This window comes from Cygnus olor, chromosome 7 (assembly GCF_009769625.2).
Source record: "Cygnus olor isolate bCygOlo1 chromosome 7, bCygOlo1.pri.v2, whole genome shotgun sequence".
Taxonomy (NCBI): Eukaryota; Metazoa; Chordata; class Aves; order Anseriformes; family Anatidae; genus Cygnus; species Cygnus olor.
In genome coordinates, this window is record NC_049175.1 from 33,999,065 (window position 1) to 34,012,730 (window position 13,666).

Below are 13,666 nucleotides of genomic sequence, written 5' to 3' on the forward strand. Positions count from 1 at the left end.
TGTCCACCTTTTTTCCCCAACAAGTAATGGCAGCACTGATCCTCCACTACAGGTAGGATTTGCTGGCATCTTTCCTCTGCAGCTAAACGCTTTTCCATTGGCGAAACAGCAAATCACTTCTGTTGCCTGAAAGATGGTACTGACAGAATTCAATAACAGCTTTTGTTTTTGTACAGCTACTGTATTAGTCCAGAAAAGGCTGTTTGTCAAAACCAGCCTACAGTACAGCAAAAATGTATTATGAATAATATATAAGCTTTTCACTGATAAAAATGACAATCATTTTAGAAATACCGATTATCCAATCGGTAATATCTCTGTACAGATTGTATAAATAATGTTTTCTCACTTTTTGTCCAATGTTTGGGTTATGTAGCGCACACACCAGTTTTTATTAACACTGTCCTACTACAGGAACAGGTCCTAGTTGGCTCTAACCACTTTCATGGCCTTCTGCCAATGCTAACAAGCTTTCCTAGAATATTAATATCTTATTCAGGTTTCTTTTTTGTCTGTTATTTCTTTCTTCCTTTCCCCTGTGAGACTGCATGATGGAAAGCTGATACACAGTACAAACTGAATGCAAACCATTTAATGTATTCAGGAATTAATAAAGACAAAGCCTTACACTACAAGTTAAAAAGACATGAAGTGAGATTCAGCCATGAAAGATTTCCAGAACTCTCTTCTTTCTTTACAACTTTTTTTTTTACACTTTTTTTTTCCTTGATGTAGTCCCCTATGCAGTTTCTGCCCTTGCTGCCATTGCCCCAGGAGGGCACAGTGCACAGTAGCTCTAAAATCTGACCAAGCTGCTCTTCTTGACAACTTGTTTTCTTGCATGTCCATGTTCAGGTGCAGATCTGGTCACAAATATATCAGATATTCAAGAAAACTAAGTATAGCATAACTTCTTTCATGGATCATTGGGCTTTTGAAAGAATAGGGTTGTGAGAACTGATAAGAGTTCCACTCACTGGCTTTGTTGAATTTGATTTTGCCTAGTTTTGTGTGGGAAGCCTCTGTCAGAAAAGAACATTTCTTTTGAAAACTGATTTCTAGTTGCACAATCAGTGCATGATCAAAGAAGGTGGACCCATGGCCAAACCTGCTGGTTATGTAACTGGAACCAAGTAAAGTGACTCCTATAAAGAGTGAGGAAGTTCAGTTATAGGGAACTGCAAAAAAATTACTCGTCCTGCAGGAGGAAAGCATGCATGGAAAGGCCTCTGCAACCTGGGGATTTTTGTTTTGAGAGTTTTTTGTGTGACGAATAAAATGAGCTAGAAGAAAATATCCATCCTTTCTGAGCTAAAAAGATGGTTCAGCAGCTTATCAAAACATATTATTTCTTTCAGTCCAATTACATTTTGAATAAACACACCCCCATTCCCATTGTGTTTCTCAACGAATGATTATGGTATTTTCTTTCAAGAATAAACTGAATCAGTCACTGCAGACAATTAACTCAATAAATGACTACCAGGAGGAAACACTGATGCTGTTTCCATGCTAATCCAAGATCTGTGACAAGCTGTAACAGTACTCATTTCAACGGTGAAATAAGTGCAGATAAATTCAAATCTCAGTAACACCTTCACCAGCAGTGGTGGCTGAAGGGTGACAAATGCTAATGCTGGAAAACAGAATTTGACCCTGTAAAATATATATCCAATAATAAAACTGCTGCATTTACAAAACAAACAACAACAACAACAACTTAAAATATCTACGTATTTTCTATTTCTTTAAGTACTGTTCTATGGAATTGAAAAGGATTATGAGAAGTTCCCTACAAATTGCTCTTTACAATAGTTTGAGTGTCATCTCCATTATTCTCTGGAGACCCCAGTGCATGTCCTGTAGTAGAGTAATGGTGACAATGAAACCTCTTTTCCTTCAGTCTTACGCCGTGTTATACAGAATAGAGCTGATTTACCTTCTGCAAACATATGGAAATTTGGGGCAACTGGTTTCAGCTGTCCTACCAAAAGCTGAAAGAAAATGCTGGCTCTGGAATTGCTCCTCCAGGGTAAGAGGTATAAGTGGGAAACAAACAACATGTGGAGGTAGAGTTGTCTAAACCCATGGTTAAAATAAGTCAGAATCCTACCAAAAAAGTGAATAGTCTGTTACACAAGATTCCACTGGTCATTGCCATTCAGGTCCAGGATGGATTTGTTACCCACAGAAAAGCAGTTGCCTAATAATTGCTGCTAACTTGTCCTGCTTCATTGTAAGATACCAATTGATTTAGTTTTATGACAACAGTTGTTCCATACTTTTCTGCAGAGAATTACCCCTTCCATAACCCACACTGGTTTTGTTTTCCCATGAGTATTTAAACATCTAAAGGACAAAAATCAGGCTACCTCTGCTTGGTATGTGAAGACCCTACATCAACAGTGGAATTGGATGCAGCAAGTCTCTGAACAGCAGCAGGCACAGTTAAAGAAGTAATGATAGGATCTGGAAAGGCAGTTTTCTTTCTGGTTCTAGCATTTCTGAAAACATTATTCATAGCTCCCTGCAAAAAAAAGAGAGAGCTATCCCCAAGGTGCCAGAATTTAAGAGCAAAGAAAAAAGCAGACGAGATCTGGAACGAGTAGTGAACAACTTAAAGGTTTGGACAAACAGTTCTACAAATATCTATGTACATACAGACATGTCAATGTGAATCCACCACAAGACTATTTATGACATACTTAGCAGAAACGTGGGTTCACCATAATTTGCTATACTGAATGCCTCTTTTTAAAGCGGCTTTGTATAAGTTTTTAATCTGTATACACTAACAAAGTCCTAATTGTATTTTGCACTTAAATAGTAAAAGAAACATGTAATGCTTAACATTTCTGCTAAACATCCTGTTGTGTTGTTTCAGTCTCTATCAAGAACAAAACCATTTACCCTCATCTGAAACGTACCGGGAATCATGTTGGATTCAACAATACTTGAAATATGCTAGATTTTTTTTTTAATATATCCCCAATACCTCCCTCCCCTTCCCCCAAAATAAGCACTAGTTCAGTCATAGCTTTTGACTTCAAATTAATTCAAGGAAGTCCTATAGCTTTTGCAATGAAATTAAAAAAAAAAAAAAAGAAATAAAAAAGAAATCAGACAACATAATTATAATGGTTCTTTCTTGCCTTAAAAGCTTAAGACATCTGCAAGTGACTGTCTTGATATATAATTCTATTGCCTCTCTAGTACATGTGCACTCAGTAAGATTAATTGCACTGCACTTCAGCCCAAACAACAGAGAAAATCTTGTTAGATCATCCATGCCAACTTGTTCTTATTAATATAACCACTTATATATACTATGCAGTTGCATTTGAAATGAGCTATCTTAATATTGCCCATGTGTCTGGACAGATATTTTTCATTTCTTTTTGCATAGTGCTATCCATTAAAGAGAGGTATTATACCAAGAGCAGAGACATCCAAAGGAAATAAAATTTCTGTGTCTTGGCACAGCCAACCATGTCAACACCAACCGAGCAAGACTCTTACCTGGCAAAGGACACCCTAAGATTTCCAATCTCATACAGATGCTACCTTCTTCATACCAGGACCGAGGGTTTATACGGATGTAGCGTGCAACCAGTGGCACTGGCAGCATATTGAGAACTGGGATCTCCTTCTCCCTATTTCCTTCAAAAATCTGTGTAGGCAACAAACATATAAAAACAGTATGATCATTTCTTCAAAAAGGCTTTTTACACCTTTGGTAACAGAATCAGATAAAGTCACCTGGTACAGCCCCAGGTCGATGGTGGCTCAGGCCAGAATTGCTCTTCAAAGAGCACAGTCCCTCTGTGCTCCTCAGAGAGGGGCAGAGGAGCCAGAGCTCCACACCCTCCCTCTAGTAATGGGCACCTCATGTACATGAGATGTCCCCAGGTAGCAAAGGACAGATGCTAACCCTTGTGCAGGACATGCAGTTAGCGACATTTCTCATCTCAGGTAAGACTACTACCAGGGTGCTATCCATATCCATAGGCAGACTCATGCAGATTTGCCATACAGAATATTCTGAGTCCATCTTCGTATTATATGATGTGCTCTTAAAGTTACATCAGGTTGGTGGGACTACAGAGATATTGCCTTTCACCCTTTTACTTATTAATTTGGCAAGTCAAAATCCCGATAGGCAGCCCCCCACCCCCCTCCCTTTTCACAAAACATCTGTTTTGTGATACTCACCACATCTCCAGATTCATTTCTGACAGCAGTCCATGCATGACTGTCATTGCTCACCAGTACTCTGTAAGAAGTCACCCAGTTACTCCTTGAAAAAGACAAAGCAGCAAAGTTATTTTTTTCCATAGATAACAGCGACTGCAAATTACATTGTAAAAAAGCTTGTAAGGTTGGAAACCCCACTTGGCACAGTCATACCAACACTTGGATTAAAAAAGTAACATGCAGATCTAGATTTAACAGATAATTAAGAAATGTTAATGCACAGAACAAAAAAATAAAATAAAATAATATTCTAGGATTCCAGGATGTGAGGGAATACTGCTCTCCTTTCCTTTTCGGGATAAATGGCTTATCTAGAACAGATATATTCACTCCAGCATTCAGAACTCTTATCTGTTCAGGCACAGAACACATTATTTCTGCTATTATCAGAGAAGACAGAAAAAAATAAAACCTCCCAAATGAGAAGTCTGAATTTTAAGCAGCAATTTTTTCATTCACTTGTTTTCTATTTACAAGCTGGTTCCATTCCTTTGTACAAGCATTAGTCCTTCACCTGGCACCAATATTGAATAGGCCATAGCTTGTGAACCAGAGCCTGCAGTCATTCCCGGTTTTATTAGCAGTAGGTTGGAACGCAGACATAACTCTGCCTCTTCATAGCAGTCTAATTGATCACAGTACTTGTGCATTACTGCAATATAACAAGATCAGTCTTTAATAGTTTGATCTTTCTAGTGGTCTGTTTCTTGATTTACAGGAAAATCCCCTTTAATCTCAAAAGTAAAATCTTCATTCATATTAAGATAATACCTTGTCTGTATTCATCCAAAGAGGAGTTAGAGGAGAAATAAATGGCTGCTTCCCCTATTTTGAGTGGAGGTTAATCAACATGGCTCATACACTGTCTAGGCATTTCCCATGGTAATGCGTATACTTCTATGGGGAAGGTAACAACCTGACTCTCCCATCATGAGTTTTTTTTCCTCCATAATAGATAGTTTCAACAGGCAGGGGCTTGGATGAGAGTCATGCCTCAGAGATATCTTTGTACTGTAAGAATAGTCCAGGATGTTTAAATCCAGTTTTCATGTATGCAGACTAGTCATCTGCAACCACCTGTCCTCTAGAGCAGTCACTCTTGAAAGCAGGCTCTTAGCTAAGCTACATATTAAAGTTACTGAGAGTGAAACCTGAGTAAGGAAAGCTCTTGAGATTAGAAAGAACAGGGGCAATAGGAGAAGTTGTGAGAGAAACAACACGTCGTATGGATCAGAGATACAGGAGGACCTGGAAGGACAGAACTTCTTGTTCAACCATACACATGCAACTATATGTACTTTTATTTCTTTTAAATAAGAAAAACATTCACAAGCTATTTATGAATGTTCACATATTGACTTAACTGTGCTTATGTTTAAAGGGACAAATTAGCCTTCATGTGTTCTATAGAAAGTATTCAGACTTCCAGTGGATGTATAAGGGCAAATTCAGCAACCACAGGATCAACACAACTTCACCCAGCTTTGTAAGAAAATACATTGATCCCCTAACTTCCTTTTGCAAAAAAAGAACGACCTTCAAATAACATTTGAGTCAAGGCATGGAAGCAGAAAACTTATGGCTTTAGATGTCCAACTCTTTCATTTTCTATCCCATTTGTATGAACAATTCATACTGAGGTCCAGACTTGAAATGACACAAAACTAAAGTGCTTAGTAGGATCTACTTCTGCATGCAATGTATTAGTACCCCAAAAAAGTCAGAGGGTAAATATGTGCTTTTGAAAGAACTGACTGAAATAATCCAACTGTTATACACTGGATCTGTACTTTGCAAACCTCTGACCATCCTTTTTAGATGAAAAGGTTTTGCACTTCATGTTATTTTAAATGGAAAAATATTGGCTACTGCCGAGCAGATTGAACTTTTTTATTGTACATAGCTTGTAATGAACACATAACTTCAACATTTGTTGAAAGACTTTAACAAGTTAGCAGCCCTTGAAAATACTTATTTTCTGCCTGTCAACAGAAGATCTCCTGGGGTAGAGGCTCCTCCTGAGGTAGCAGATCTGTGAAGTGCCATGCTGGCATCTCAAGTCTTTGTGGCTGTGAAAGAATATACAATAAGGTAGACAGTGATTCCAGTGCCCTACACAAGTTCCCAGCAACTCTTGAAAAGAACTTTACTCTCTTCCCTCAACTTTGGCAATAACATGGTGGTTGCACCAAAATATTTCACTTTCACTCACAAGCTGAAGGAAGGCAGATTTACATCTATCAAAGACAGAAAGGAAGAATTTCAGAAATGGCCAACATCAAACCTCCACGAAGAGAAAACAAATTTTGCAATTGAAAAATAAAGCAAGCTTAAGAGCAAGACTAACAGGTTTAAACAGGTGAGGAGAAAGGGGTGTACATATTCAGTGCACAACAGAATTATGGACATTTTCAAAAATCAGGATAAACGAGCAAAGAGTCAATGTTACAAACCAGAGGACACCATTATTTCTGAATACAGAACAACAAAACAACCACACAACTAACTGCATAAGTAAAATCAGGACAAACAATGCATCCATATTCATTACCTTACAGCTGAAAAAATATTCCAAGAGAATATCAAGACCACACAATAACAAGATAAAAATAGGCATTCTTTATAATTGAGAGCTTTGTAAGAAAGTCACAGCACTTATACATTTTTTTATTATTATTTTTTTAAAGAACCAGGTCAATTTACTGGCATAAGAAAATATGTTGTTGTTACACTAATGTTTCCCAGCTAGGACTTATTCACCATATTTTAATTTTCTCATTCCATACACTCACAAAAGTTCAAACTTCTCCTGAAGGAAAATGTATACTAATCAGTAGTACACATAATCCATCTTAAGTGATAACAAGTAACATGCTTTTCAGAGGCAGTCTGCCAATTAAAATACAAATGGGACTTCATCCAATCTTGTATGGCTGCATTATAGAAGGACTACAGAGGGTCATGGGAGGAGATAAATCAGCATGATGTATTAGGTCACACACCACAGACTTAACTGGGCTTGCCTGTAAGGAATAAACGTTGCTTTTGCATCTGTTGAGCTGTAGAATAAACAAGTCACAGGTGACCAGCTCCTTCTCCCACTGGCACTAAATAGCAAAAGTGCCTCTACAGGTTTAAGTTCCCCCTCCTTTTTTCCCCCTACACATCATAAGAAGGAAATAAAAAGCTTCTGCCACTTTTAAGGAGGTTGCTGTAAATTCAGTCTCCCCTCAAAAAAGGAGGTCTTCCGCCTTGAAATTGCATTCCTGGCTGAGTGTCTTTAAACCCCAGACACTTCTACAGATCCAGATCAGCAGAGCAATATTTACATGTTAAATCTTCCTGAAAGCTGCAGGTTTTCCATCCATGTGCAACAAGGGAGGTCTGATACTTCCAGGGAGCAGATCAATGCGTTGCACATGCTCGAATCAACAGCCAGCCTGTTTACAGCAAGCACAGTGCTTCCTGGAATTGAAGAGTTTAATTCTTACAGAGTGTCTGGTTTGTTTATGTGTACACAGACATGTAAAGCTTTCAGGGAAACCCGTCACAAAGAAAAGCCTTGTGCCAGAAGTAGTACTGAGGAATGTCATCTGCTTTGTTTTGTTAGTGACAAAAAGATTCATCTCATTGGGTTCTGGAGTTGCAGACACCAATTTCTGCAGCACATCACATGAAATGCTTTTTGGGCCCCATCAGCATTGAACAATAAAACCATCTAAGGAAACTTGAAAGATAAGTATAAAGTTTTACAGTACTTCGGATGTCCCTACAGTTGTTATAGAGAAGCTCTTCTGAATTCAGTCTATAAAACTTCCCTGGACCTTACTATTATATTCCTGAGACAAAATACACAGACACTTGTTACACAGTCAAGGAGACAGAATTCAGGGAAGAGACCTACACCAGCATTCAGAACAGAACAAATTAATTATCAAGGTTTTCTTGGTAGGAAGCTAGGCAATACAGAAGGTATAGGTTAACAGTATCTTTTCAAGCACTAAAAGTTACATCTAGTTCATTGTACTCTAGCACAAAGATGAGCTTAAGTGCTACCTACGTGATTTCCTCAGAATTTCATTTATGCTATAAAAAGATCACAAGATACAGATTTGACAGGAATCATTTGGATCCAGGTGTTTCCCATTAATAATCCTTTTTAAAAATTACACCAGCCTCATCTCTTCAAAAGAAATTTATTTGAAAAATCTCTTTATCTTTAGCCAAGATTAATCAACTTGTTTCAAAGAAAGTAAATACAAAAATCAAAACAATTCCAATTTGCTTACTGTAATGAAATTCTTAAAAGTTATTTTCTATAATTAGTTGATTTTCATCTGTGATGCATTGTCTTTAGATTATGCTTAAACGTGTTCAGTTTCCCGTGATGTATGGAAGTGTCCAGCTTATCCATTTCCATCCAAAAAACGCAAGCTGAGGGAAGCTTAAGCAACTGGCCTATGGACAGAGGTGAAACCTGAATCAAAGCAGAGGCTTGAGTGCAGATCTCCTACAGCCTTTGCAGGTACTGAGCTTAGGTAAGGACATCATGACAACAACAGAACATCTTTCTGCCTTATCTTCCTCAACATAATTCTCTTACTTCTTTATGTAAGAAACACTGATATCACAACACAGCATAGCACACAGACAGTGCTGAATGAGAAGCAGTGAAGAGATGCCAGGCAGTTTTGCTGCCTGACCTCTGGCAGGTGAGTACATTGAGACTGACTATTTGGATATGGTTTTATTTCATTTGAACAGGATCTGCTACATGCCTATTTTAAGGCCAGACTCCTCAAATATGGGAAGCTGAATAAGGAACAAGTAAAATTATCTCAGTCTCTAAGTATGCTTGTCCACATCACCAAATTGCCTCATGATTTAAGACAAATGAGGAAGGTTGGCAGGTGCCTGTCAGCAGAAGCTGGAGCCCACAGCAGCTGAGATGCTGGAGATGAGACTAGCAAACACTGGCAGAGTTCAGGCTAACACCATCTACAGTGGACCTGGCTCCAGCTGACCACATTATTTTTGCTGCTGTCAGGATAACCAGATTTATCTGCATTATAAAACCCCAGAAATAATAGAAAATAGAAACAGACGGGCAAACAGATTTGTATCCTCCAATAATGTATAAACTGACATTCTAAAGTGGTTGAAACAGAAATCTCTATAGAAAAAAAAGTTAGGCAAATTTTAGATTAATCTCTAATGATGCAACAGAATCAGCATGCTGGCAATTAAATGACTTTCTGCTTGAAAAAGCAATCTGTAGTCTCTTGCAAATAAATATAAAACCATTAATATAATCTAATAACATTCATGCAGATAACATTTTAAATCACCTACTACCCAACAGTTTCCAGAACAAACCAAGTCAAAAAATGCTCTGGCTAACCACAGGTAGCCCATCAAGTTTTACAAACTAATTAAAATAAATATGATTTAAGAGATGGAGCTTAAATAGCAAGCAAGGGTGTTTTTTTAATAATTGAAATCTTTTAATATTTAATTTTTGAAATTGCTTCTAGCTGACTTAAATGAATATACTACTGTGAAATCTGCTCTTCAGAGGCCTTGTGAAGAAAAGCTCAGGGCCAGAATTTCATTTGCAATGGATGAATTAAGCATGAATTTTTTCAAAAGCTCCCTTCTCAAGCGAGTAGGAACTGGGAACATTTCTCACTCAATGGTTGCTACTTACTGCTGAGTTTGAGATTTTTTCTCTGATTTTCTAACCTTCCTTGAAAATCCAGTTTCCTGTTGCTGTTTCACATTCGGACTGTAACAAAACCTGAGGGTCCCAGGCCTCTTGTGTGGGGTCAAAAACATTCTCTGCCCCTAAGATTTTACAGTCTTAACACCTACCATTCACAGGCCCCTCCTCACAAAGCGATCTGCATGCATTTGAAATCCTTCCGACACCAGACCTTTCCCCTTTCATATCTTTTATACCCGCTAAACACAATCAAGGTGTTATTCCTTTTATTTTAAACCTTCCTTTGATATTTCACATTGTCCCTTTCTTTTTTGTGCCCACCACACCTTTTCATATTGATTATATACTTGAGATAAATCCAAACTATACAGCCACTGCCACATCATGCATTTTTGTCTCCTGCTTGTGAATATTAAATTAACGGAAAATAAAAAGCTCTGACAGTAACCAGCAAATATTGCCATTTGTGTGAACAGCTTTGAGCATATTTAAAGCAATGCTGAAAGGCTCATGCCTACCAAGTGCACACAATACCACAACCAAGTACAGCTCAGTGTGTGCAAAAGGGACACTGGCTTGGGAAGGATGCTCAGGTGGAAGGGAAAGCAGCAGCTGCCAGACAGCCATTCAGTAACTCCCCTGTGGTCACTCTCATTGCAATGAGTTCACATTTTGAATATATATATTGAATATATTATAATATAATATATATAATATAATATATATTGATATATTGAATATAAATATATCTTTGAATATTTATCATATATATATATCTTTGAATTCACATTCAAAGATATAAAAATCAAAGCTGTGAATGATAAACAGGTTTAAACAGTTGCCTGTATCCTATCTGGTTGCCTGTATCCTTTTCCTGTTTCAGCCCATTTGATTTAAAGCTTCCCAGTCTGGTTCCTTACACGGGAGTTAAGCTTTCCTTCATCTTCTGGACACCCCCAGAAGCCTCATTGCAGAACAGGTTCTCTCCACGCAACATTGCCCTTTCCAAGAGCCAAGTGGTGGCTAACCAGCCAGGAGCACTCCTCATGGGGATGGCAGTGACCCAGCCTCTGCACCATGAGTCACAAAGTCCCCAGCAAAGCAGTCATAACTGGAGCGCGAATACCGTGACAAATCATACCCACAGCAGAATGTCAGCAGTTCTGACATTCTTGTCAAGCAGAGTTGCAAAAGCATAAGTACATTTCTGGGTACACTTCTGCAGACCTCCACCCACGCAGGGTCACTGGAGGTGGTCACAGAGCAGCTCCTGAACTTCAGGAGCAGACAGTGAGCATCTGTGAGAAGCACTGGGCTGCGTGCTGCACCTTGCACAGGGCACAAGGACCGAGGAGGAAAGTAAACCTAGCACAGGGAGTGAAGATAAATAGATAGATGGAGAGCACTTGAGGCTGAAGATGCCAAAAGCTGACTGCCTGGGTACCACAATACAAAACCCAAGATATAGTTCCACCAAGCCAGAGTTAATGAAAATATAGCTTATTAACAAAGCCAGTGATAAACACCACTATAGTAGGTAACTAATGACATTGATGTATTGAGGAAGCTTTTTCTACACTGAATCCAGACTGTTGCATAACTCCCATCCTATATTTGATATGATTTCAGTGGATTTGGAGCAATTCACTCAGTGAGAGTGACTTCAGTGAGGATGTAATAATCTCTGCAATCCTGTCACCCAGTCAGGGCAAACAACAGCTCACACTGATTTAATGCACCGTAACAGTACATGTCAGTACACAGCAGCTGCTTTTTTATTACAGGACTTGGATAAAACATTGAGACATTTTCATTGAATTTGCTGAAGTCTTTAATCAGGGTCTGTTTTAGCAACCTCTGCATGGTGACAACATATTGCTTTGAAAGACAATGCCAACCATGGCTGTTGTTCTTGGGAACTGGACTGTATTTACAATTATCCCACGATGCTTTCAAAAGCAGCATTGTGCCTTTTTATCTTTTGCCCCTTCTTCCCATGTACAGTGCAAAATTGTTTTCTTAGATATCTGTAGCAACAACTTAAATACCAATGAGTATCCACTATGTTGACCCAAATGCTACTGTGGCTCCACTGGGATATCACTGCTTAATTCCTGATTATTGTAATACTAGAGACACTGATGTTACTTTCTCTCCATGAAGATAAAGTTACTATTTCTAAGACTATAACAGGCCACTGAACTGGAAAGGAAGCAAGAAATTCTACCTTCCTGCAAGCAAGGAAGTTTATTAACTTGCAATCCTCTCATGAAGACTGCCTATAAAAGTAAATCTCAGTTCTTGAGGAAATGTCAGTGAATACAGAAGTTAGGAAGTGGGACAGCAGATTTAGCTTGTGAGTAAAGAAAAAGCAGAACAGTGCACCACCCAAATTAGAAGTAAACTGTACTGACTTGAGTTTATCCTGAATTATATATCTAGAAATTACCGTTTGCTACAGACCTACTGTTCCCTAGGGACAGTTTGTCAAAAGAGATACTGGGGATCATGTTGGGTTGCACTGCATGTAGAACAGCCTGAGAACATGCTATAGGAAACTGCAAATTATTCCCCTATCCAAAGATTTAGTACTTGTAGTTAGAAAGAATGTGATCAGATACAAATAAATAAATTCTGCTGGATATTTGCTATCCTACATTGTATCACAAGGACAACAAACAAATGGCTCAGTAGGGTCAGTGTAATGGTGTCTATACTACCTTGTAGTTAAAGTGTATCTCCAACAGCAATGAACAATAGTGGGCAGTTTAGAGGTGGGTCAGAACTATGATCCTGTGTCCAGATCAGGTCTCCCAGGATACGTCAGCCACCTGACAGCTCTAAAAAGCTGGCCAGGATGGTTAAACATAAGTTACAATATTGAGCAAGTGTGGTCCTAAATAAATTCAGGAAGTGTTGGAAAGAAATGTGTCCATTTAAGTGACTTTCTTATTCTATTGAAAAATTGTTTCATACATTTTTACATCTTTACATACTAATAAGGACTAAGTTGTGCCCTGAAGAAATTATATAATGGATGAGGTCCATGGTCTGAGGTTCAAATCTTCATGCTCTGCGAGACTATCATGTTTTACAGGAGCAACAGAATGGGATACCAGGTCTTCAGGAGAGGTATCAGGTAAGTTGTGTAAACTAGGAATCATCCCAGTCTTACAGCAAGGCACACAGACTAACCTCTACCCAAATCAGACTTGGAGATTTGTCACATCTCCATTTGTTTCCTTAAATTTAAAAAAAAGTTTTGTTGTTGTTTTCCAAACCACTTTCAATATTTTCATAAAACAAGTTCTTAAACTTATTTGGAAACAAGTATTTTGAATTTCACCTGCAAAATTCCAGAAATTTGCTTTAGAATTTGAGTATTCCGCAGATGCTTTCACCCATAATTTTTTCACGTTGTCGTTGTTATTTCGTGACATGCAGTATTAGCACATAATTTAACATTTGAAAGATTAATTTTAATAAAATGCACGGATACTTCATAACTGAAATATTGCATCAAATTCTCTAATATCAAAACATCATCTGCATTGAAACACTCTGAAGCATTATATTAAAAGTACACATTGAGTCTATTTAGACTTTTTTCTTGATACAAGAGATGGTGTTGAGTTATCAAGATTGTTTGGGTTGTGGGAAACATGTTTCCTATGTTTTTTAGATTCTTGC

General features: G+C 38.2%; 1 protein-coding gene across 1 annotated transcript in view; it reads right to left on the bottom strand.

Annotated features, from left to right (window-relative positions):
• Window positions 1-13,666, bottom strand: part of CPXM2 (carboxypeptidase X, M14 family member 2) — a 77,497-nt gene that overhangs the window by 29,179 nt on the left and 34,652 nt on the right. The window contains exons 4-5 of the mRNA XM_040564072.1: window positions 4,213-4,297; window positions 3,520-3,670 (exon numbers count right to left, since the gene is read on the bottom strand). Of these exons, the coding sequence (XP_040420006.1) occupies window positions 3,520-3,670; window positions 4,213-4,297 (236 nt within the window). The remainder of the gene's footprint in view (window positions 1-3,519; window positions 3,671-4,212; window positions 4,298-13,666) is intronic.